This window comes from Hyla sarda, chromosome 2 (genome assembly GCF_029499605.1).
Source record: "Hyla sarda isolate aHylSar1 chromosome 2, aHylSar1.hap1, whole genome shotgun sequence".
In the NCBI taxonomy this organism is placed as follows: Eukaryota; Metazoa; Chordata; class Amphibia; order Anura; family Hylidae; genus Hyla; species Hyla sarda.
Window position 1 is genome coordinate 205,289,375 of NC_079190.1, and position 27,144 is coordinate 205,316,518.

The window sequence follows — 27,144 nt, forward strand, 5'->3', positions numbered from 1 at the left end:
ACCTTAACTTCAGAAGCTCATAAGTACTGAAAGGATTAAGATTTTTTAAATAGAAGTAATTTACAAATCTGTTTAACTTTCTGGAGCCAGTTGATATATATAAAAAAAGTTTTTTCCTGGAATACCCCTTTAAGGACCAGGCCAATTTTATTTTTGCATTTTCGTTTTTTCATCCTCGTCTAAAAATTGTAACTCTTTTATATTTTCATCCACAGACTAGTATGAGGGCTTGCTTATTGCGTGACCAATTGTTCTGCGTAATGACATCACTCATTTTACCATAAAATGTATGGCGCAACAAAAAAAATACTATTTGCGTGGGGAAATTAAAAAGAAAATCGCAATTTTGCTAATTTTGGAAGATTTAGCTTTCACGTCGTACAATTTACGGTAAAAATGACATGTGTTCTTAATTCTGTGGGTCAATATGATTAAAATGATACTCATGATTATATACTTTTCTATTATTGTTGCGCTTAACAAAAAATCGCAAACTTTTTAACTAAATTAGTATGTTTAAAATCCTTCTAATTTGACGACCTATAACTTTTTCATTTTTCCACATAAGTGGCGGTATGAGGGTTCATTTTTTGCGCCATGATCTGTACTTTTTATTGATACCACATTTGTTTATATGAAACTTGAAATTTTTATATCATTTTTTTTTTTTATAAAATGTGACAAAAAAGCAGCAATTTTGCATCTTTTTTTGTTTTTTATTTTTTTAACGTTCACGCGTTCACCGTACGGGATCAATAATATTATATTTTAATAGTTCGGACATTTACACACGCAGCAATACCAAATATGTGTATTAATAAAATGTTTTCACTTTTTTTTTTTTACTTTAATTTTCACACTTAGTCCCCATAAGAGGCTATCTATAGCAATCCTTTGATTGCTAATACTGTTCAGTGCTATGCATAGGGCATAGCACTGATCAGTGTTAACAGTGATCTTCTGCTCTGGTCTGCTCGATCTCAGACCAGAGCAGAAGACCCCGGGAGACGGCCGTAGCAAGGTGAGGGGACCTCAGGCCACCATGCTGGATGATCGGATCCCCGAGGTAGTGCTACGGGCGATCCGACCATCCATTTAAAGTACCCCAATGCCGCAGATGCCGTGATCTGTATTTATCATGGCATCTGAGGGTTTATTGGTGGACATCAGCGTGATAGAAGATGTCCGCCATTACCAGCGGGTCCCTGGCTGCTGATAGCAGCCGGGACCTGCCGCGCATGACCGATGCTCGCGGTCATGCAGAGCGTAAATGTACGCCGTGGTACGTTAAGTACCACGACACCATGACATACATTTACGTCCATTGTCGTTAATGGGTTAAAGACCTCTAACATTAGATTTTTTTTACCACAGCTGTATGTTGGCTTGTTTTTTGCGGGTGACTTAGTTTTTGGATCAACTTTTTATGAAGGGGCACTCCACTGCCCCAGATTTGGAGTACCCCTTTAACTGTTTATAAAAGTTTTCTGTTTGTACAAACCAAAGAAAACAGCAAAAAATAAATTTAAAAAAATACAACAGAAAAAAAGTGTGTGTGATTTGCAAAAGTAACATTGTACAGTGAAGCATCAAACAGAGAGAGCACCATGATGGCTTAATTGCTTTTAATTACTGCTTAATTACTTTTTTTTTTCTAAGGCAAACAAGCACTTGGCATTGACCCAAATGTAGTATTACATGTGCCCACTTAGGTAAATGGACATCTATGTAATTCATGAATTGCGTACATTCACAAGATCAGCAGCCACACTTACCTTTGGCCCTTTACCTCACCCCTCATCCACCTTGTATGATGTTCATACAACACAAAGACAGGAGTTTTTCATTATACAAACCCTGCACTCCCTGAGGAAGAGCCTAGCAGTGAAACGTGCATTGGGATAAGGTATGCAGGGATCTGGATCCACACATGGTATACAAGTATATGTTTATTATTTTGCACCATATATATGTATAAGCAGTTAAAACCTCTCTACTACTTTTGTAATGTGTTTTTGTATTCTTCCTTTTTAGGTGTCTATTCAGACAGACACTGTTCAGACCTTGTTTGTGTGTATTTTCAGTTTCTGTGCTATTCCCCTTGGTTGGGGTATAGTTAAAGGGGTACTCCGGTGCTTAGACATCTTATCCCCTATCCAAAGAATAGGGGATAAGATGCCTGATCGAGGGAGTCCCGCCGCTGGGGACCCCCGTGATCTTGCACGCGGCACCCCGTTTGTAATCAGTCCCCGGAGCGTGTTCGATCCGGGACTGATTACCTGCGACTACAGGGCGGTAGGCGTGTGACATCACGCCCCCGCCCCCGTGTGATGTCACGCTCCGCCCCTCAGTGCAAGCCTACGGGAGGGGGCGGGATAGCTGTCACGCCCCCTCCCGTAGGCTTGCATTGAGGGGAGCGTGACATAACACGGGGGCTTGACATCACACGCCACCCGCCCTGTAGTTGCCGGTAATCAGTCCCAGAGCAAACACGCTTCGGGGACTGATTACAAACGGGGTGCCGCGTGCAAGATCACGGGGGTCCCCAGCGGCGGGACTCCCTCGATCAGGCATCTTATCCCCTATCCTTTGGATAGGGGATAAGATGTCAAAGCACTGGAGAACCCCTTTAATGCTCTCTGACAATGACTGCAGCTTTCCTGAACTCTGTGCTGGTTATTTGTGCAATAATGCTACTATGATGTCTGTTTTATGTTGCACCTTGCTTTGTCTGTCTTAGTATTTATCTGAGTTTTAACCATGGTTATGCCTGTTTAATTTAGATTTTAGCCGGTTCGCTTTTTAGGACTTCTGTCTGTTTTTAGGATTTGTATGTCCGTTCTGCTTTGCTTAGTTTGTGTTCACACTGTGAGAATCCTGTCCCGTCCCTCCCCATAGTGGAGTTTAGTTTTGAAAAAATATCCTGTCTAGTATCCTGACCAGTGTTCCTCTACATTGTAGAGTTTGGTTTTCTTGTATCTGTCTTTATGAAGTTCCTGTTAGTTATCTCAGTCCAATGTGAACAGTGTTCTATGTTCCTGATTAGTTTTGTTTTACATTCAGTTCTTCTGTTCATCCCTTACATTTTCTGCCTTCTGCTATTTACTCATTTTATAACTTGTCTAGTTAATTTTTTCACATTTGCCATTCATCTGAAGTCCGGTTGGTGAACTGTTAATACACTATATTCTGCCCTGTTAGTATTTGTATCCTGTCTGGTTTATCTGCTCTGGTTTTTGTATTCCCGTTCTGTTTCTGTCCTATGACCGACTATTTATATTATATTTTGTTTTACGCCCATTGCACTTTAGCGTAGGGAGGGACTGGCTCCAAGTTGTCGATCCACAGTTTAGGGTGGATGGGAAAGTAGGCAGGGAGAGTTTCCTAGGGACAGCTTAGGACTCACTCTCCCTGTCCACCCCCAGTCATGACAACTTTTAGATGTTTGAGCAACCTTTTCTGTGCTGTTATCGCTACCTTTTCCTCCTTGCCTGGTGTTCCATTCCACTTTGTATACTGGAGTCAGTACAGTATATTGAATACAAAAAAAGTTTTATTTAGTTTACCTATTTGTTTTTGTGTACATTTTCGTTTAGTTTTTTTGGTGTATCATATTACAAACCCCTTTAATGATTGTTTTTAGGTATTTCTTAGTGAAGAGAATCTTTTGGCATGCCTCTGTTAACCAACTACAGTTAAAAAGCTTATCCAAGCAAAATCAACCTAGCATTTTTCATATTTTATTTTACACGTGTAATATGCTCTATGGAAGCCCAGTGGCATTCCCTCTAAATATTTCTTCCATCAGTGGAATTTCATAGAAAGGTGGCATCGACTGTAGCAGCCAATAACTAGCCACTTGGTTGACATCAATATTATGAAAACGCTGGATTGCATTTCATCTGCACAGCTAGGTGATGTACTCTCACCAAGGACCACAAATCATCATGTAAAATCATCAACAAGTAAACCAGCAACAAATGAAGGTCTCAAATTCAGTATGGTAAGAATTAGCAAACAGCATATCAATTCAACATTTTAAAGGGTATACTCGTGTCAGAATGTATAACTAGCGTATACCAAAACATTATCAATAGAGGTCTGACTTCTGGCACCCATGCCTAAGAACAAAAGGAACTGTTGCCCCTTTTGATATATCCCTGCATAGTATTGGTCCTGTCCACACCGTGGATGGGAGCACCACTAAGCAGAGACACAGGCAAAACTGTAACAGCTACAAATATATTGGTTCCAAGTGAGAGTATTGGATTGGTTCCAAGCAAGAGTAAGGACTTTTTTCTGTATAACAAAGTAAAGTTTTAAAGCTATTTTAAATGCCTTTGTTTCAGACAAAATTGGGATTAAATGGAAAAGATGATTCATCCAAAATAAAACTGCACTGAGTAAAACCTGCCCTAAGGCCAGCCCGTCACTTCTCTTGTGGAGGCCTCTGTAATACAGATGGGTCGAGTCCTCCAGAAGAATAGCGTCCACATGCCCGGTAATTCATGTCCTGTTTGCGAAGATCTGTACTTTTGCATTAAAACAGGGACAGAAGAGATCCGGGCATGCTGGGAGTTGTAGTTTTGCAACAGCTGGAGGTACCCTGGTTGGGAAACACTGCTGCAGAGGGAGAGCAGCATACAGGAAGACTGGCAGAAGCAGAGTCCCGGCCAGGCTTCATGTCACATCATGCCTGCCAGGACCTGCCTCCTTCCACCCCTCAGAAAGTTTGGCGCACAGAGCAGGGAGTGCAGTGAGATAATACAATGTATAAGATAACGTGTGGTGAGGGGCAGGGAGAACACAGAGCAGGGGGGAGGGGGAGGTGACTGGCCTATGTTATATGAGAGGCATGTGCAGGCTTGTAGTTCACAGTACTGCTCCAGGCTGTGAGCGAGTCCTAAGCTGACAGTACTGAACTTCCTGTGGAAGGACCAGAGCCCTTTCAGCATTAGTCCTAAAAGCTGTACACTTACTATGAAAAGCATTGGAAGCTGCCTGCAGACCAGGCATAGAAGAGAGACCTCTAGTGGCCAAAAGTATAAAATGAAAAAACTGGTATAAATATTAATATTTTTTAATGAAGATATATTACAATATGTCTTCATTAATGATTATGAACAACAAAACAAAAGTTTTTGTTGATGACAGGTACTCTTTAAAAATCTTAATCCATCCAGTACTTATGCCACTGGAAGTTGAGTTGTTCTTTTCAGTCTGACCACAGTGCTCTCTGCTGACACCTCTGTCAGTGTCAGGAACAGTCCAGAGCAGGAGCAAATCCCAATAGCAAACCTCTCCTGCTATAGACAGTTCCTGACATGGACAGAGGTGTCAGCAGAGAACACTGATCAGACAGAAAAGAACAACTCATTTCCCTGTGTAATGTTCAGTAGCTGATAAGTACTGGAAGGATTAAGATTTTTTAATTTACAGTAAGTAAGGATTAATTTACAAATCTGTTTAACTTTCTGGCACCAGTTGATTTGAAAAACATGTTTTCCATCAGAGAACCGCTTTAACTTTATACCTTTTAAACAAAAAAAATGCATTTGAAAATGCATTAAGTCTTCTGATCCAGATAATTGGGTACTCTATTCTGCTCCATTTGGGAAAGATTTTATTGCTTCATCAAAAATGCTAACAATTAACAAATAAAGCTTGGAGGAATAGGGAGGGGCTTATTTGTTGGTTTTGTTTTTTTATATGCAAATGTTTTTACAAAGCTGAGGACAGCACGAACTTTAGAAATTAAAGTGAGCCACATTCTGGCTGGTATTTTATTGTGATAACTGGTATTTATAAAAAAAAAATAAAAAAAAATTGTACATTTTATAGGTCATGCTTTTCCTGGCAAATGTGAGGCCTTTTTCCTCAAATGACTTTAATGGGAAAAAAACGCAGATAAAAAACATATTTTTGACTTGATGAATTCTACTGCATATTATATTGCATCTGGCACATGACCTCATGACTGCCCTGGCACTAGCGGTGATCTGATAAGTAGAACATACCATAGTTAAATAGCATAGAAAATTGTGTTTAATTGTGTTTATCAAATTAACTGTTCACATATGATCAAGCTTGTTGGTTGCCCTTAGGAAAAAAAATGACCAAAAAGCCGAAGCCAAGACTTTATACAGAGCTAAATATTTATGTGATATGAACATTTACCGTGAATGAAAAAAGGAAGTGCTCTGTTTACTGAATTCAATTCATTTTCTGATGCTTTTTCAGATCTCCTGACACTTTATACCACATAGTTATTGTCAATACAGAATTGAGACCACTGCAACCAATCGATTGCTACAGCAGTCACATATCCATGTTGAAAAGAAAAAGGAAATATAGATAGTCAGAAGTTCAACAAGATGACCATTTATTTTTTATTATTAGACAACATGTAATTATTCAGGTGGGGATTTTTTTTAAAGGAGCAAGATAAACTCTTTAAAGGGAACCTGTCAGATAGGTGACAGGACAACGATACTGAATATACCTTTGGTTCTGTTGACTGATTTGCCACAGCTTTTATAAAAGATACCAGTGTCTATGAGTTAGGGCCATGTTGCTTAAAGGGGTACTCAGTGAAAAACTTTTTTTTAAATCAACTGGTGCAAGAAACTTAAACAGATTTGTAAATTACTTCTATTTTAAAATCTTAATCCTTCCAGTACTTATCATCTGCTGTATGCTCCAGAGGAAGTGCTTTACTCTTTGAATTTCTTTTCTGTCTGACCACAGTGCTCTCTGCTGACACATTTGTCCATGTCAGGAACTGTCCAGAGCAGAAGCAAATTCCCATAACAAACCTATCCTGCTCTGGACAGTTCCTGACACGGACAGAGGAGTCAGCAGAGAGCACTGTGGTCAGACAGAAAGGAATTCAAATTCAAAAAGTAAATAATTTCCTCTGTATTATACAGCAGCTGATAAATACTGGAAGGATTATTTTTTTTTAAATAGAAGTAATTTACAAATCAGTTTAACTTTCTGGCACCAGTTGATTAAAAAAAAAAATTTCCACTGGAGTAATCCTTTAAGTGCCATTGTATCACCTTTGCACACCTTAGAGACAGGGCTCAGTTCTGTAAACTAAGCCCTGGGTAGAATCGATAAATACACCCCTTCAAAACCAATCAGAAGGATGGTGCCAGCATCCTAGACTCAATCGCAATCCTTAGTAAGTAATAAACAATGGCGCATCGCTCCAATTGAACACCCAAAAAAGTGTAAATGTATTCAGCCAACGTCAAAAGTACAACATTTCTATTCCTTTATGACACCATTCTGAAAACCAGGGTCTGTCATCAGAATCACCTGCATTAACCTGCTGGTACTGATAAAAATGATACTTAACAGTCCCTGCTTCATGCTTCCGTTTTGCCACAATATCTGACCTTTTGGATATGCAAATGACCCTCTTGGTGCCCAAGCCCCCCCCCCCCGAATGGGGTCTGCAGAAATTTAGGTGCATGCTGTACCGGCACAGATTTGCAGTTATTTCTGCAACAAATTTGCCATGTATAAACATACTCTTCCAAAAAGCAATGACTGCAGACTTAGGCTCGTTTTTACATTACGCTTGCCGGATCTGGCTGGGGTAGGGCTCTCCCGTACCCCAGCCAGACCAGCGCTGAAATCCATTTACTTTAATGAGTCACCGTTTGACTCCGGTCGGCTCATTTTTGACCCGTATCTGGTTTTGTGACCAGACCTAAAACTGTAGTTTACTACGGTTTTAGGTCCGGTCAGAGAACCACATACGGGTCAAAGATGAGTCGACTCTGGTCGGCTCATTAAAATAAATGGATTTCAGCGCTGGTCCGGCTGGGGTACGGGAGAGCCCAGTTTGCCCCTCCACCAGCCGAATCCGGCACCCGTAACGTAAAAACAAAGTGTGAATGCAACCTTATAATACCACAAATTATGACATACAGCAGTGGTGGTCAACCTGATATAATAAGGGGGATATCTCAAAGTCAATCAAAATTCTATATGAATATGATACATTGTTTTGTAATGTTCTTTTGACCATGTTTTGTTTTCTTTGGCCAACATTTCTTGTTCTAAAAATTTTCTCAGAAAACAATAAAAATCATTTAAACCAAAGTGCTGCAGAAGGCTTTTAGCCAGGAGTATGCACACTTAAATGGCTTTAATAATCAGCTAAATTTGAGGTTGGTAATTTATCTTCATATATTTATTTTTCAGCTACAATCTGCTCTTGCATAAGTGGAGGAACAAGTGGTGGCACAATACATATAAAGTGAATACTGTACAAACTTATTTAATCCACCAACTGAATTACCTAGAAACCCTTCTCTCTGATAACCTGCAGCTAGATGCTCTGCTCAGTAAGCTATAGTCGAAGCTATGAGAATACGGTCTGGGTCTGGCCAGAGCTTCAAAACAAGTTTTCTTTTCCCTAAAATAGTTATGATAGTTTGACAGTTTTGTGGCCCACTGAAACTGGCTGCATTAAACACTGGTTGTTATAGTATAAGTATAGTAAATCCCATCATCAATCTAAAAATGTCGCTCACTGCATCTAGTTCCAGCAGCGTGGAGCTTCTACATGCAAGATTTAATATACTATATTTGTGCTCAGGGCTTACATTCGAGCTTGTGGTAGCAAGCGCTGAATACACAACTATGCAAACCATACATTGACTTACCAAGCGGTTAGAGTTGTTCCGTACTTGAGATTGCACCTACATACAAACCTATGTACCTACATAAATAAGAATGACTGACGAAGTGGTTGAGTTGTGCCCATAACCACATATGAGGGCATGCCTATAGAGGGCATACCCTATGGTGAATTGATAAGAATAAGGGAGGGTTGGGAGGGTACCTGGAAACCACGTACGCCCCGCCTGTATGTTGCGGGGGCGTTTTATAGTGGTGCCCCCTGCATGGCCCCGCCTGTAGGTGCGGGGGGCGTGGGAATTCACGCCCCCTCGCACAAATTCAGCCTAAAAGGCTTCTTACTTGTGCTCAGGGCTTACATTCGAGCTTGTGGTACCAAGCGCTGAATACACAACTATGCAAACCATACATTGACTTACCAAGCGGTTAGAGTTGTTGTGTACTTGAGATTGCACCTACATACAAACCTATGTACCTACATAAATAAGAATGACTGACGAAGCGGTTGAGTTGTGCCCATAACCGCGTATGACGGCACGCCTATAGAGGGCAAAAAATCAAGAAGTAGAATTAATAACAACATTCCTGACCATAATAACCAACTCCACAACTAGTCATGTCTACCTTCCCCTAAACTGTTCTTGCTAGACTCAAGAAACCAAGAGAGTTGTGCCTGCCGGCTGGCGACCGCATGAGGCAGTACCTGACACTGAGAAGATATGGTGGTGACGCATACTGCGTCCGGCCCGGCACTGGAACGGGACCTGACTACGTGCTAGCTGATTCGTACATATTGACATGCTCACTGTGGTAATTTCAGAAAGGGGAAACCGATAGAGCTTGTTGGGCATAACATGTCCTCCTGTGATAAGTGGCAAAATCTTCATTGTTAGTTAAGTGATATGAAGAGTTGACTGGACTGTACCGTGAGCCATATCCTAACCTGCCAACATACCGTCATGAATATGGTCTCAGGAGTAATGACTTTCAGCGAACGACGGGCCTCCTCATCCTGATCATGCCTGCAGACTTGACAGATCTCAGTAACAATTAAGCCTAAGGACTATCATGCCTGCATACAGGCATCAGCAGAGCCACTGTGTCCGCAGACCTGACCGACCTCTCCGTGATTATCGTACCTGTAGATTTTGGCAGGTCTCACATGCCCTCGTGCCTGTGGATGTGACAGGCCTCTATGTGACTACCGTACCTGTAGACTGACAGGTCTCACATACCCTCGTGCCTGTGGATGTGACAGGTCTTTGCGTAACCGCTGTGCCTGGAGTGGCAATCTGACTCGAACCTTGTACCTGTAGGCGTGACAGGTCTTTGAGTAACTCTCGTGTCTGTGGAAGAGACAGCTGTTAACATGATGCTGACATGAGTGGACAAGACAGATTAATGCGCGAAATAACCACCTATGAGTCGTGAAATTGTAACTCTATGACCTGTGTTAGGGAAGCATTGACTGAGCCGTGAATCTCCCTGCAGGCGTGGCAGGTGGAGATGGTATGCGACCCCTGAGTTTGTTTTTTTTTGGTAATGCGGGAATGAATGGCAGCTGAGTGCCTGCCGTGATGTATGCATGGAGAAATGAGATGAGACTAAGTGTGTGCTGTTGCGCTGAAGAAGAGTCAGAACAGCATACGCAGGGGCCCCCACTGAAGACGTGTCAGCCAGATGGTTGACCCACTGCCTGTGTGTGTCAAGTCATATTGCACTGAAGCAGAGTCAGGAACAACAGACTTCACCAGGACCCCGACTGAAGAGAGTCAGACCTGAGGAACTTGGTGGGTGAGAGGACGCGCAAGGCTCTGAAGACGTGTCAGTAGCAGCGTCAGTGTGTGAAGCGAGTAACTGTGGTAAACAAACAAGAGTGGTGAAAATAACATGGATCAGTGGGTACATGTTGTGAAGTACATACTTTCCTTAATTTAATTTTTTATTTTTTTTCATGTACCTTGAGCTGAAAGCTGAAAAGGAAAGCCACTTGTGGGGCTTTGGTAACCCAACAAATAAGTAGCGCGTTTTCCTGCAGAACGTGGCAGGTGAAGTGGGTATACATTACTTGTGTCGTGGAATGAATGTGCAGAATAACGTGTCAACGACAACAATTCTAGTGCATGCTGTAGGACAAGTTTGAAGGTGACTGGTGAGCATATGACAGATACGGATGCTTAATCTGTGACTGAGCAGTTACTATGGTAACGTGAGTGTGGTAGCTGGTACCGACGTGTGTGCAGAGTAACTATTTGTGATTGTACCGTACAACCTGAGAATATCTGTACAGTATGGAGCTACGAGCGTGTGTATAGTATATGTCGAGTGAGGTTATGCGTATGGACAGTACTTGCTATGAGCATGTGTGCGGTAACACAGTGAGGAGCTGGACACGGCAGCAGTAATGAGTGTACGTTCAGTGCAGGCCGTATGCGCACGTGTATGGATGCAGCGGCACACGTGAGTGCTGTATGACCATGACGGGCACAATGCGGTGCTAATGGTATGAGCATTCGGCACTATGACTGTACTCACTGTATGTGGCGTGATGAGCGTATGTACTGTGTGCAACAATGGAACTGTACCCACTGCATGAAAACAATTATCCTATGAACTGTACACAATACTATAGCTGAACTCGCTGCATATAACATTATGAGTGTATGTGTTGTATACGACATGTATGTAACAGTATGAGCATGTGTACTGTATGTGATACTATATAACTGAATCCACTGTGTGCAACACTGAGCGTGTGTATTGAATGCAACAGCAAACTGTACCCACTGTAAGTGACACCAAGAGCGCACGTACCGTACACGATACCACAGCTGTACGTATGTGACACTGTGAGCGTATGTATTTTATACAATGACGTGACTGTATTTGCTGTATGTGACCCTGACCATGTGTGTACTGTAAACGACGTGCTGTAAACACTGCATAAAACACTATGACTTGTGGGCTCTACACAACACTGTAACTGTATGCCCTGCATAGCCACTAAGTGCGCCTGTTATGCAGGATAAATATTATGAATGTTTATAAGCGGTGTAAATGCTAGAGCGTGCGTGCAGTATAAAGTTGTGAGCGGTATGGTATTGACATGACGTAAGAGCAGAAAAATGTTATAAGTGTATGTACCGTATACGTGTTGCATGCGGCATGAAAGCCATGAGCGTATGTAATCGTGTGAAGCTACGTGTGGAATACCTTCTACGAGTGACTGCATGGTATGAGTGCTAAGAGTAACTGCATGGTATGAACGCTAGGAGAGACTGCACAGTATGATTGGTATGGGTGACTGCACAGTATAATGGTATGGGTGACTGCACAGTATGAGTGCTGAGTGACTGCATGATATGAATGAGAGTAAATGCATGGTATGAACGCTAGGAGAGACTGCACAGTATGATTGGAATGAGTGATTGCACAGTATAATGCTACGAGTGACTGCACAGTATAATGCTACGAGTGACTGCACGGTACAAACGCTATGAGCGACTGCACGGTATAAATGCTATGAGCAACTGAACGGTGTGAATGCACCATGGAGATAGGAGTGACTGCACAGTATGAAATGCTATGAGTGACTGCACGGTATAATGCTGTGCGTGACTGCACGGTATAATGCTATGAGTGACTGCATGATATGAAAAACTGAGTGACTGTACGGTGTAAATTCTGAGTGACTGCACGGTATGAACACCAAGATGACAGCACGGACTGTCTAACTCATGAAATAGCGCATGACATGAATGTTCTGAATGACACCAAGGAAATGAAATAAGCAGTATGAGGTTAACTAGAATAGTTTGTGAGAAACAGCTGCAGGCAGAGCATGGACCTTGATGGTCTTGATCCCAGCTGGGGAGCTTGTTGCAGTGTGTCAGGACAGGAGTGAGGGAAGTGTACTGCACATGGGTGGGGGGGGGGCATGCCAAGTTGAGGCCAGCTACCCTCTGTGGTAATGTAAATGGTGACCACCAGTCGAAACCCCACCAACCTGGGGTTTAAGGTAGGCACACTAGCAGCCTTACAGTGCCCGAAGCGGTGCCGGCGATGTGCGCTCCGACCGCCAAAGCCCCGCCGCCTCCCAGCACCCGGTCGCGTCCGAGACACGCCGGGTACCCGTGAGGGGGGGGGGGGAGCGCGGCCTGGTGGGAGGATGAACACCTGGAAACCACGTACGCCCCGCCTGTATGTTGCGGGGGTGTTTTATAGTGGTGCCCCCTGCATGGCCCTGCCTGTAGGTGCGGGGGGCGTGAGAAATCACGCCCCCTCACACAAATTCAGCCTAAAAGGCTTCATATATATATATATATATATAGAATCAAGTAGAAGCGGCACACCAGTTTACCCGTGAAAGCGTGGGTTTATTCACACATGTGATTCTGGTCTCCTTTGATGTCACTAGTTTGTATACTAGCATCAACCATGATAGGGGTCTGGAGTGTGTGAGGAGGGCCCTGATGAGCTCCCGATACTCGGATGAGTGTAGGGAGTTCATTTTGGGACTCGTGGAAATCATTTTGACTTGTAATTACTTCTTATGTGACGACCGGTTCTATATCCAATTAAAAGGGACGGCCATGGGGTCTAACATGGCCCCCACCTATGCCAACATGGTTATGGCAGAGTTGGAGGAGATGTCGGTCTATGTATCCCACCACTTCAGCCTTGTGCTGAAGTGGTGGAGATACATAGATGACATCTTTGCCATTTGGAGTGGCAATGAAACACAGTTGGGTGAGTTTTTCAATTTCCTTAACTGTATCGATCAGGACATCAAATTTACTATGGTGTATTCCAAGGTAGGCATACAGTTCTTAGATACCTGGGTTTACATAGCAGGAAGGAGACTCAAAACTGACTTGTATGTGAAGGACACGGACAGAAACAACTTACTACATTATAGTAGCCTACATCCGAAAAGGATGGTCCGCTCCTTGCCATACAGTCAGTTTTTAAGAGTCAAAAGAATAGTGGATGACCCAACACAGCTTGAACAAAGATTAGGTGACATGGAAGATAAGTTCATGTCTAGAGGGTACCCTAAAAAACTTATTAGGGAACAGCAAGAGAAAGCTAGAGGATTAAATAGGTCCACACTACTACAGACAACACCCAGGATTAAACACCAAAATAGGATACCCTTCATCTCCACGTATAATGGATACAGCAAAGAGGTGGCACAGATTATCCATAAACACTGGTCAGTGATATCACACTCGTACACAAATGTACCAGAACTTCAGACTCCTCCTTTGCTCTCATATAGACGATCAGCCAGTTTGAGAGACAAGGTTGTGAAATCAGATATCTTTCCAGTCAAACAGGATTTGGCCACACAACTGAGACCTGGATGTTATCCCTGTCTCAGTTGTGAAAACTGTAGTCTGATGATCAAGGGTGATTGTTTCACCCATCCTCAAACTAAACATAAATACAACATTAGGCATCATGTTACATGTAAGACAGATTATGTGATTTATGTGATCATTTGCCCTTGCAATTTAATCTATGTAGGGGAAACCAGCAATTCATGCAAAACTAGACTCAACAATCACAAATCTTCCATCAGGACTAAAAAAACGGAATTACCCATCCCAAGACACTTCCTAGACGTTGGTCACAATGTGAATCAACTTAGATTCACTATTATTGAACATGTCCCCATGCCCAAAAGAGGTGGGAATAGACAGAGAATTCTTAAGCAAAAAGAGGTGATGTGGATTGATAAATTAAATTCATTACATCCAAACGGCCTTAATATAGATTTTCCTGTTCGTGCCTTTAATTAGCAATTTCTACATTCCCGTGATTCTTTAGGAACTTTGAAATTGCAGAGCCAGCGATGTTCCCCTATTTTTATAGGTTCTGTTAGCTACTCCGTAGTAATGGTGCTGTAACTTTTTTTACGATTTCTTTATATTTGTCACTTACACTATGCCTCTCTATGTTTCTAGATACTCACCATCTGGGTCCGGAGATGAGCTGGCGTTACACCTGTGACCATCACAAGGATTCTGCTGAAATATATAGGGTAATTGAGGATGTCAAACATCCCACATCATTGTGTGATTGCAGCTTTATGGGATCTTGGACATAGTATTGGGGATGACCTAGTTTAGAAAAAGGGCTTGTGATATTTATTTTATTACATTGTATTAGGGAGCGCATTATGGGGGTTATGCATATCCCAGTGAGCAGCTCTGCCGAAGTATATATGGAACTACACAGTGAAGGAGTCCTAGTTGTGGGACCAGAACACAAAGATAGTTCCTTGAGAACAGGCTTTGGACCTGATATGTAATCGGTCAGAATAGGCTGCCGACACCACTGGTTTCTGTCCATAGGACAGACCCCTTCAAAATGAGCCATGGCCGCAAACCATATACAATGTAGAGTGTTATACCTTATGAGCTGAATATATGACACAATTATTTAAAATGGTTCTTGCCCTTATTTATAGGTTAGTATGGTCATCTTCAGTACTTTACCTTGCCCTTAAAACTTGCCAATACTCAACATGGCGCCCGTACTATAATTGTTGATGTGCGCGTGCGCACAGAATACTGACACATGCGCTGTGGAGATTTGGACATCTTACCCGGCAACTGGTGACGACTTCCGGCGACGACCGGAAGTAATGAAACGGCACCTGCGCACTGACTTTGTGTACAAACACACTGTTCACAACGGAAGTTGACCCTGATTGGACATCGATGCTGCTGTCAACAGGTGAACGCCGCCTCTTGAACCGGACCTCAGATGAATTTATTAATATTTATATGCACGGTACACTATTGAACCACTGTATTATATGAACAATATGTAAGCACTATATATGACTGTATACCGCTGTATTTATAACACATGTATATGAGACCGATGATGGTCTATTGGAGTACTTTTCTAGTTTGTTTTGATTTTGGTTTGGGCACACCCCCCTCATTTGTGTATCTAATTGGAGGGCCTATATATACACATGCTTGTATAATGTTTGATATGCTTGAGAAAGGCTCTATTGTCGAGCCGAAACGTAGCTTTTTTGCACAGATGTGTGAATAAACCCACGCTTTCACGGGTAAACTGGTGTGCCGCTTCTACTTGATTCTACATATTACTTGGGAATTGGTCGGTTCCTGAAGCTTGGCACCCGGGCGGATCTGGAATCCTGGTGCACGGTGCTCCCCTTGACCCATTATTTCTACTATATATATATATATATATACACACACACACTTCGTCTTCCCCTTTATTGTTATGATCTACCCTTTTATGATCCCTCTATCCTCATTTGTTACTTGATTTAACACATGGGAAACATATTATACTAAAACCCTAGTGGAGGCTGAACAAACAAATATGTAATGCCACAGGCAAATGTAACAATTCCAATCTTTTGAAAGTGCTTCATGGTGAGCTGTAACCATTAATAAAATATCAACCCTCAAATTAAAAAGCATCTCCACATTGTTTCATAGCGAGCTTGAGATAGACGTCATCCCACTCATCTTTACCTACAGCTTATCAAGGCAATAAAACTACAGCTTCACTGCCAAAAACCACAAAGCCATAACAAGGAAGTTCCTTTATACTTGTTATTGTGAAAACAGTAGTAAAGTAGGCCACACAATTCAATATTTCTCTTTCTGATCAGCCAATGTAGTCAAAAAGGGATCACAAATGGCTACTATTGAGCACGAATTCTGATGTTCAAAGTCAGCTTTTGGCCAAGATCTTTGTATGCTGTATTCTAATTTCTTATAGGAAAAATGCCCCCCCCCCCCCCCCCCAGGGACGTTGCTAGGCCTCCAAAAGATCCGGGGCATGGGCCATGGGTTTGGCTGAGGGTGGAGCCACAAAAAGGAGGGGCAATGGGTGGGGCCACTCAGTGGGTGGGGCCACTCAGGAGTATAATAGACTAATTAACTCAGGATCAATACAGGATAAGTAATGTAATGTACCGTATTTTCCAGCGTATGAGACGACCCCCAACTTTTACAGTTAAAATATAGAGTTTGGGATATATTCGTCCTATAAGCCTACCCCTCTACCGCGATACGGTACCTTACCATTGTTCCCCCACACTAGGTTGTCAGCATAGTTCCCCCACACTAGGTAGGCAGCATAGTTCCCCCCACATTAGGTTGTCAGCATAGTTCCCCCACATTAGGTTGGCAGTATTGTTCCCCCCACATTAGGTTGTCAGCATAGTTCCCCCCACATTAGGTTGGCAGTATAGTTCAGCCACATTAGGTTGTAGTTCCCCCACATTAGGTTGGCAGTATAGTTCCCCCACATTAGGTTGTAGTTCCCCCACATTAGGTTGGCAATATAGTTTCCCCTACATTAAGTTGTAGTTCCCCCCACATTAGGTTGGCAGTATAGTTTATCCCACATTAGCTTGTAGTTCCCCCACATTAGGTAGGCAGTGGACCCCACAGACATACAGCCTTCAGCCATATACAGTGTATGGCTGGAGGCTGTATGTCTGTGTACTGCCTCACTTCAGTGCTCTGACCACTGCTCCTCCGGTCCGGGGTCACCATCTACTGCTATGGCCTATAGGGACAGGGGGAGCGGTGGTCGTTGCAGCAAAGATGACGTGCTGGTAAATTACCATGCCCGCACTGCTCCACTCTGCTGTTGCCATGGACGCACGCACGGGACATCAGTGACGTCCCTGCGTACGCTACCTCCCGGCGGCCCCTGCATTTTTAAAGTTAACGCAGGGCCAAAGAAAGGTAACCGGGACATCATTGTGTCCCAAAAAGATCTTTCGGGACACAGGGATGTCCCGAATGCGACGAGGGAAGTTAATCTTGGCCGGGACGCTCAGGGTATTGATAATCCATACCCCGGGAGTCCCGGCCGACTGCAGCACCCTCTCTGTTGGTCCAGACATCATGACTTCTTCCAGCTAGATCTTATCTGCAGAGTCTGATGCCCGGAGATCATTGGTTCCTCACTTTTTTCTGCAGATCCTCATCCTCTGTATGAAGACAATAATTATTATAACCCTGCCAAATACTGTGGCACCTGAAAATTATTCTGCCACACACTGCTTCTTCTGTTTGGCAGAATCCCACCCCTGTACTTTCCTCACCCAGACCCCAAAGACCCCCCAGACCCATTTTTCCCCTCCTCCTTCAGACCCCTAAGGGCTTATCCACACTGCAGACATTCAGCCGGTGGAATGTCCTCTTCCTGCAGGAGCTGTTGACAATGCATTCTGGGTGAATTCTGTCCAAAGAATGAACATGCTTATGGTTGGGTGGACATCCATTCCAATGACAGAATTGCCCTGCAAAGATTCCACAATGTGCACAGTGCATTAGTATCCCATTGAAAACAATGGGACTCTGCTGCAAGCGGAATTTTGCTGCAGGTCGTGGCGGGAAGAAGCGAGTAGCTGCGAGCAAACAGCCAGGGCAGGGACATGTCCGAGATGTCAGTGGCGTGCCTGCCCCGGCTTAATGTACTTGGGGCCGGAGGACCGGCCCCGAGCGAGGCCCCCTTCTGCACACCAGAGAAGATGGCATTGAAGAGGACATAGCGACTGCAATGTTTTATAAAAAAAAAAATAGGAAGATAAAAAAGTCTGCTGCCAGGGCAGGTGACATTCGGGGCACCTGTCTTAACATTCAGGGCACAGGCCCCAAATGTTTTAACCTAGTGACGTCCCTGGGGCCTACACTAAGACTGCACCAAGTACGTCATGTGCAACTGAGAAAGAATCTGCTGTTTGATTCAAAATCCTTTAACACAAATACATGCAATACTTCACCATGTGGCATGGTATTAAGAGGTTTTCGAGTAATTATATTAATTCCCCTACACTCTGGGATCAAGGTAAAAATAAACCTCACCCCTAAATTGTTTGCAATGGTAAGTGCTGAGAAGGTGCCCCATAAAATGTGCACCTGACTCTGCAGCAGATCCACTGGCCTCAACAGTCTTGTGCAATACATGTCCCGCCGCAGGAAATGGGTTTAAAGGGGTACTCCGGTGGAATTTATTTTATTTTTTTAAAGTTGAACAGATTTGTAAATTACATCTATTAAAAAATCTTAATCCTTCCAGTACTTATTAGCGTCTGTATACTACAGAGGAAATTCTTTTCTTTTTGGATTTCTTTTCTATCATGACCACAGTGCTCTTTGCTGACACCTCTGTCCATGTCAGGAACTGTACAGAGTAGGAGAAAATCCCCATAGCAAACATATGCTGCTCTGGACATTTCCTAAAATGGACAGAGGTGTCAGCAGAGAGCACTGTGGTGGTGACAGAAAAGAAATCCAAAAAGAAAATTTATTTGTAGTATACAGCAGCTAATAAGTACTGGAAGGATTAAGATTTTTTTAATAGAAGTAATTTACAAATCTGTATAACTTTCTCTCATCAGTTGATTTAAAAAATAAATAAATAAAAGTTTTCCACCGGAGTATCCCTTTAAACTTTGGATTCCGTGACCCATAGACTTGCATTAGACTTCTAGCAAATACATCTCCCGATTGCAATTGTCTCAGGGAAATTGGCTCCTAGTGGGGCTGAGCTGTGCATGCAGCTACACAGCCAGGGGTACAGCTCTGGCTGGGCAGGAGACATACATTGTATATCTCCTGTCCATCAAGAACATCCAGTAAACCAGTGGCCACCACACCCCCTCCCATTGACATGAATGGAGGGAGCGTGGTGTGATATCATGAGGGGGCGTGGTGTGACATCACAACCATGGCATTCCGCAACAAGCGTTCTGCACATAATGTTCAGAACGCTGAGTGCTGCACAAAAATCGCGGGGATCCCACAGGCCGGACCCCCGCGATCAGACATCTTATCCCCTATCTTTTGGATAGAGGATAAGATGTCTAGGGGCGAAGTAACCCTCTAAGCCTCATGCATAACACAACGCCATGTGCAATGAAGAGTCACACAGTATTTGCTGTTCTGACCTAGCCCATATGTTGGCTATAGTAATTCTGTACAAAGCATTTAGGAAAAGTCACTTTCTCTGAGCTTCTCATAAAGTGCATAATGTCTGTCTTATAGATATGGCTAGAGAAAGTGACTTACGGTTCATGCACTAGATGCTGTGGGATTCAATCAGTCAGAGCCTAGGTCACATAGGCTTACAGCAGGACCACAATGGGGATCATATTGAAAAATAAAGCCACCAATACTAAAATTACCGGCACAGTTGAATAACTGACCAACATTACTACCAGGAAAGAACATTCGGGGAATGCTTCTTAAATGTAAATCAAAAGGTATCCCATTCTGAAATACTCTAAACTTGACCTGAAAAAAAGTCTCTCTCTCCCCAATTTACATATCAGAGAAGACAGATTATATACCAAGTTTTGTTCATGGAATAAAGACACTCTTCTTTTCACCATATGGAGTGCTGCGGTCATCCCTTTTATTCTATGCTGTGAATTTGGATCCAGGACTAGTGTTGCTCGCGAATATTCACAATTCGAATATTATTCGCGAATATCGCATATTCGCGAATTCGCGAATTTCGCGAATATAGCGCTATATATTCGTAATTACGAATATTCGTTTTTTTTTTTTTTTTTTTTCTTCACAGTACACATAACAGTGATCACCCCTCTCTGCTTCCAGCTTGTGTGGTGTAAAGAAGGCTGTAATACTACTGTGTGAGACTGGCGTGCGAAAATTCGCATATACGAAAATTCGCATATGCTAATTTTCGCATATGCGAATTTCCACATATGCTAATTTTCGCATGCGCGTATTTTCGCATACGCGAAAATAAAACGAGAATGTAACGAATATGCGAATATTCGCGAATATATGACGAATATTCGTCCATATATTCGCGAATATTCGCGAATTCGAATATGGCATATGCCGCTCAACACTATCCAGGACCAGGGTCCCAGAAACTGATGCGCACCCTTACTATTTCTACACCTTTACTTGAGGTGCTGCTCTACCATTTTATATATATATATATATATATATATATATATATATATATATATATATATATATACATACACACACTACTATAGATTCTTTGTTTGTTCAGCAGACCAATACGAATATTCTTTCCTTGGAAAGGCTGCAGAATTACTCGTGTTTTATAAGTTTGGAGAATTCAGCCACAATAATATCCTATCGATAGTTTACCTATTCCATAACCCTGAGAGCAATACTAGACATGTACATTCTACAGGCTACATTTTCATAATGTCATGTTTTGCTGAAAACTTTAACCCAGTGTATCTCCAGCTGTTGCAAAACTACAACTTGTAGTTTTGCAACAGCTGGAGGCACATTGGGAAGGAAACACTGTATTAAAGGGGTAAGCCACCCCTAGATATCATATCCCCTATACAAAGGATAGGGGATAAGATGTCTGATCACGGGGATCTGGCACCTGGGAATGGAGGGGGCGTGGTGTGACATCACAAGGGGGTGTGGTGTGACGTCACAACCACAGCCGTCCATGCGTGCACGGTGATCGAGGGGGGTCCCAGCAGCCCGACCCACACGAACAGACATCTTATTTCATATCCTTTGGATAGGGGGTAAGATGTCTAGGGGCGGAGTATCCCTTTAACAAGTGGTTCCAGAGACAGGGCCCAGTAAAATTTTAAATGTTCTTATTAATAAATTTTGATTTGCTAAAATCTATCCCAAGTTGTACCAAAACTATTAATATTCTATTCTTCTAGGGGTTTCTCTAATACAGTGCTCTTTCGTGACAGACGTAGGGCTCAAGTCTGGATATAGTTAATAGGATCCAGTGGGTTATACATTATATTTTTCTATGGCTCAGTCTGGAGGTGGCATGTTTGTATGCCCTATTATTAGCCATAATGTAACAAAATGGTTTCCTCCACTGCAGAACCAAGCACAGCCACACAACACACACATATTATATATATATATATATATATATATATATATATATATATATATATATACACACACAGTTTGCTGTGGAACTGAACTGAAGACCATATATTCGCAAACACAAAAGTTTTGGCTTCTTCTTTTTCAAGCCATCTTGCCCATCACAAAGTCTAGCTACAAGAAAATGTATTTTATAGCTAAAATGTTGCCTTGACACAATCTATAGCTATAGTTTTCTATTTTTAAACAGTAAAAAAAGCATGAAAGGGAAGTTCTAGTTGGGAAATACAGCCACCTTTAGTACATGAACTATCAATTAACTTTATTTACAACCAGCTCCAAAACACTAAATAAGCTTCACAACTTCAGCACAACACTACAATATACGCAAAAAAAAATTATAAAAAAAAAAAACACACTTAACTGTCTATAAATAGAACCATACAATGAAAAGGGTTTGCAGCATTGTAAAAATGAGAAACACCAGTTGATGGAACATTTACACCTAATGCAAATTTAAAACACTGTATTTTTTAGTACATGTTACACCTTATCAGTGGGCTATGTTTTATTTTATGTACTCATAAAGAAAGGCATATAAAATGTTGCATTGCTTAGTTCACACTAAATCCATTTAAGGTCTCGGATCCGCTCTGCACTGTAAATTGTAAGTTATACATAACATGACTGTATAGTAAAAACTACTGTGCAACTATGCCAACCGCTAAACCACTTTCTAACATCAGCTGAAAACAAATAGAATATCCTTTAATGGTATTATAGTGCATCTTATACAGTTTTTTTTTTTTTTTTTAGGGCCATAAGTTGTAAAATGGTTTACTATATGCCTTACAGTTTCAACATCACATGATGTCACATGGCTTTTTCACTTGTGACCTATTAATCTGAAATATATGGCATCTGAGAAACTAATAGGAACAAAATATATGCAAAATTGCAAAAAATAGGTAACTGGCTTTATACTGTCTCAATCAGTCTTCATTTAAAGGGGTTATCCAGGAATGGAAAAACTAAAGAAAATTTCTTCCAAAAACAGCTCCACGTCTGTCCCCAGGTTGTGTGTGGTATTACAACTTGGCTCCATTCAATTCAATGGAACTGTGCTGTAGAACCACACCCAACCTGGAGACAGACAGAGAGCAGTTCTTGCAAGAAATTAGCTCTATGCTTTTATTCCTGGATAATCCCTTTAAAAAGAGACACTCCAAGCTTATTCATTACCATAACAATTACCATAGTCATTCTAATAGTCAGAGAAGTGGCCCTTGCACCTATTGCACATTTATGAAATATCCTGAATAAGGTCGGAATACTCTTAACATAGAAACTCATCAAACAAAAGCTCAAAAGCTAAAAAACCATATTGTTTATGGGTAACTTTGAGACAACTGACAGTCCGCCTTTGAGGGGATGATAAGATACACATTTGACTCACTCACAGTAGACAGATATATCTAATGCACATGCTATCAACTGGCATGAACCTCAGAACTTCCTGCTTGGCATTCAGCCACTTGCTGTAATATTTTGCATAGGTTTGCACTATGTTGTAACATAATGCACCCTTCATTATATTCCCTAACAAAACTTCAAGTAATCCAAAGCGTAAGGTCATCCAGGACAATGTAAATGCACAAGAAAAAAAAAAAAGTTCCACCCTTTTCATGTAGGAAATCAAATTAAACTATAAGTATACAAAATAGATATGTAAACAGTAAATATTGACAATCCCGATTCTGCAATCAAATTAAAAGATAATTAAAGCAAATAATAGGCATACTGATATACTGTTTAGCATTTCAACTGTATTTTATCAGTATTTATCAATATAAATATTAAATAAACCCCCACTCTTACCTCAGATTTCCAAACAATGTACGACTGACATATCTGGTTTTGCACTTTTTTCTGCTGCAGCCACTTTCTAGGTGAGAAGATGCTGTTGGTACTGCCACTAGGGGTGAGAGTCAGAGGGCTACGAGCCAGGAAAGGCAGGTCCCATGCAGTGTTTCTCTTGATTCCCTTAACATCATAGTCAAAGTGAAAGCTGGTAGAGGGCGATTTTTCCAGCGGAGTTGTCGGGGTGGAAAATGAACCATGTGGCACTGATCTTTGCTTGAGGCGCATAGACCTAGACGCTGCTAGGTAATCAGATGAAATTATAGTCATGCTTCCCGATATGGAATAACTTTCTGTGTCTCTCCATTTGCTTGCATGCAGCGTTGTACCATTCCTGGGGTCCTCATACAGTACAGGTGCTTGTTCATCCCCTTCACTGCTGTAATTGCGAATAATAGCAGGATCCAAGCTGCGGGTTTGGCGTAGTCTGTTCTTAGAGAAGGTTTTTGCTGTTGGGGATGAGCATGAGAATACGCTGTTTAACAAGTTTTGTGCTGACATCTTTTTTGTTTACCAGACTATTCTTCGTCCTCTGAGAAGTAAGACTGTCAAGCTCCACTTTTGGGAAGTCGTCTCCACAGATGTTCCGTCAGATGAGAGCAATGCCAGCAGGCTTTAAGCAAGATTATTCCATCGTGTTCTCCCAGAACAGCATGCCTTCCATAAAGTCTATGTCTAATGAAGAATTACTAAAATGAGTACAAAAGCAGCACTGGACCGTTTTACTTTCCCCTGTTTGGATATCCTCAGTCACATTCCTTTATTCATTTTTATAAGCTTCAGTGCAAGAATCCTCCAGGAGAGCTGGTTTACAGAGGATAAGAAGGGGAGGGAAGGACGGAAAGGAGCTGGGATTCTGTCTCCTAACACAGCTCTCCCAGTCACTCCTCCCAGCATTACTCCAGCAGTCAGCTGTGCTGTGACCTCTCCTCATTTACCTGGATGGCAGCTTGCATATGCCATTTTTAAATAGTGGCAGGTTTATCACAGCAGGAATCTACAACGTTTCCAAAACGAAAAAATTGGTGGCAAACTATGCTAATACATTCATTGGCAGTATCCTGTCAAAACTTTTTATAGCATTAATTATTGTTTCATCATTACTATATGAACTTATATTGGATTAAGATGCCAAATTAGAAATTATTACCAGAAGGACACTTTAGTATTAGGACAATAAAAGGAGAAGAGACATTACTGAGTGGAACTGAAAGAAGGAGGCATGTTGCTTATCTAAAAGAGGATTGGGGAAGGTGCAGGAGCTTTACAAAGAGTACTTTGTTTAGTCATCCTATAATGTCTTAACATTAAAGAGCCTGTCTGGTTAAAGGAAAACTGCCAGCAAGTTCATCCACACTGAACCAAATACATTGGGCTATAGTGTGGGGGAACAGGAGTCTGTAACGCGGTCACTTAGTAAAGTTTTGTTTTGGCCAAGTTTACGTCCTCTAAAGTGTCCGCCATCATCCCGGTTTTGTGCGCAACACAAAATCTTACGGCAATCTTACTTTGTGTTCCAGAAGCAGGAGCCCAAAGCCCGCCCCCCCCCCTTGTTGCATATTCATTTTTTGCTTCTCCACGTCCTAATAACGTGGAGTTATCCGCCCCCCCCTAAGCACTGCGATCTGTTTCTGTTATCCGCATGCGCTGTTTATTTTACCCAGCTCTCCGTCCTGATGACGTGAGAGCTGTACGTCCTCAGAACCTCTCTGCGCCGAAAAACAGCACATGCGCTCGGAATACAGATCGCAGCACTTAGAGAAGCTGATAACTCCACGTAATTAGGACATGGAGAAGCAAAAAATTTATATGCAACAAGGGGGTGGGCTTCGGGCGCCTGCCTCCGGAACACAAAGCAAGATTGCTGGCGGGGGACCCACCTGCTGCGCACAAAACCGGGATGGATGACGGACACTTTAGAGGACGCAAACTCAGCCAAAACAAAATTTTACTAAGTAAGTGAGCACGTTACAGACTCCTGTTCACCCAAACTATAACCCAATGTATTGGGTTTTGTGTGGGTGAACTTGCTGAAAATTTTCCTTAAAAAAAATCTCCAGAACAGAATGTGGTAAAGGAGCTTCTGTGACATAATAAGCAGTTTGCTATCTCATACTTGGAGTAGTTGTAGATAAAGCGACATGTCATTCAGTGGGGAAGGGGAGGGTGGATATGAGTCACTGTTACAGGCAGAGATTCTCTAAACTGTCAGTGACTGTGACTTCCAAAGTTTTCACAACAAAATCTAATTATTTAACTATAAACAGGATTATTTATAGGAACATATAAGAATATAATACTAGCTACAAAATGATAATTTGGATGGTTATTCGTAAAGCATTGGGTACAATCTGGCAAAACCACTAGTGCTTACTATAGATAGCAGTGTCTGTTTAGTCTCCAGACTGACCAAAGACTTGAGTGTAAAACAGCACACACCAGATTTAACCATCACCACTTTATTTTTACCAGGAAAGGCAATCCTTTTGGATTTGCTATACCCTAGAGTGGAGTGGTGACAGTTACACCATCCTTTTCATACTTACTGACTGCACATGAACATATCTCAAATTCCCAATGTGCAGATTATGAAGAGTCCTTAAGACATAGAATAAAGTACTGTATATACTGGTTTCCTGTGACTTCTCAGCTTATATAGTCCCTGGAAGCTAGGTACAATTGTTAAGTACCACCCACCAGATATAAGTGACACTACCCAAAGAACTACTGCACGCAGGCAACATATAACTTCATGGTAGGTCCAACTGAGTTTAGAAAGATGTGCTGACTAATGTAAATTGGGCACAGGCATACCTGGGATATTGGATTTTCTACTGTGATAAGTGGGACCTGAAGTGCAAGAAATATCTATAACTCTCTTCCTTCCACAGAAGTAATGTGTTTGATCAGTTGCATACTAATGGAGGAAATCGATTTGTCTAAATAAATGATTGCCAAACAACTCTGAGGTACCAGTTATCTAACATCTTAGGACATTACTATGGTCAAAGAGCACATAAACCATCCTGTTAGTCCCACAGACAAGCTAAACATGGCCAGGTCATTCTTTGAGCTGCAAGTGCCTTTTTGGCTTGGATAGAACACCTAATAATCCCATACAAGAAGTTGTGCTTTCTCATATACATGCAGGTGTTGATCAGGTGTTTAGGTCTTGTCAAAATCAATTATGGATCATAAAGTTAGAGAAAGTATAAGGCTGGGTTTACACATGAATGGTGAAGAAACCACGTTCATGACTGATACTGCAAATTCGCATGTGTGAACATGGCCTAAAGGACATATACTTGTCTTTTCCAAAATACATGCCTACTTTTGCCTTTAAAAACTACCTGAAAACCAAACAATACCTACAAATGCAAGGACAGCCTTTTAAAATCAAATGGTTAGACAACCTATCAATCCACTGGCATAGGATTTTATTTATAAAGTACAGATTTTTAGTTCAGTTACAAAATGGACCCCACTAAAGAACAGTTACCTATACACAGATCTGCCAGAACAGTAAAACTAGCTTCCTAACATTGGTAACAGGAATCTTTCATTAGTGTCACCTGCACTAACCTGTTGGTACAAGCATGTAATGCATGTGACACAAAGTATAATTACCTATAATACTTACCTTCCCCTGAACAGTGGTCCTGTTTGACCATTA

The 27,144-nt window shown here is 41.9% G+C and overlaps 1 protein-coding gene across 1 annotated transcript in view; it reads right to left on the minus strand.

The window, feature by feature from the left end:
• ARHGAP6 (Rho GTPase activating protein 6) overlaps positions 1–23,987 on the minus strand; it is a 582,024-nt gene extending 558,037 nt beyond the window's left edge. The window contains exon 1 of the mRNA XM_056556160.1: positions 23,430–23,987. Coding sequence (XP_056412135.1) covers positions 23,430–23,972 — 543 coding nt within the window. The 5' untranslated portion in view covers positions 23,973–23,987. The remainder of the gene's footprint in view (positions 1–23,429) is intronic.
• Positions 23,988–27,144: the final 3,157 nt, after the last annotated feature.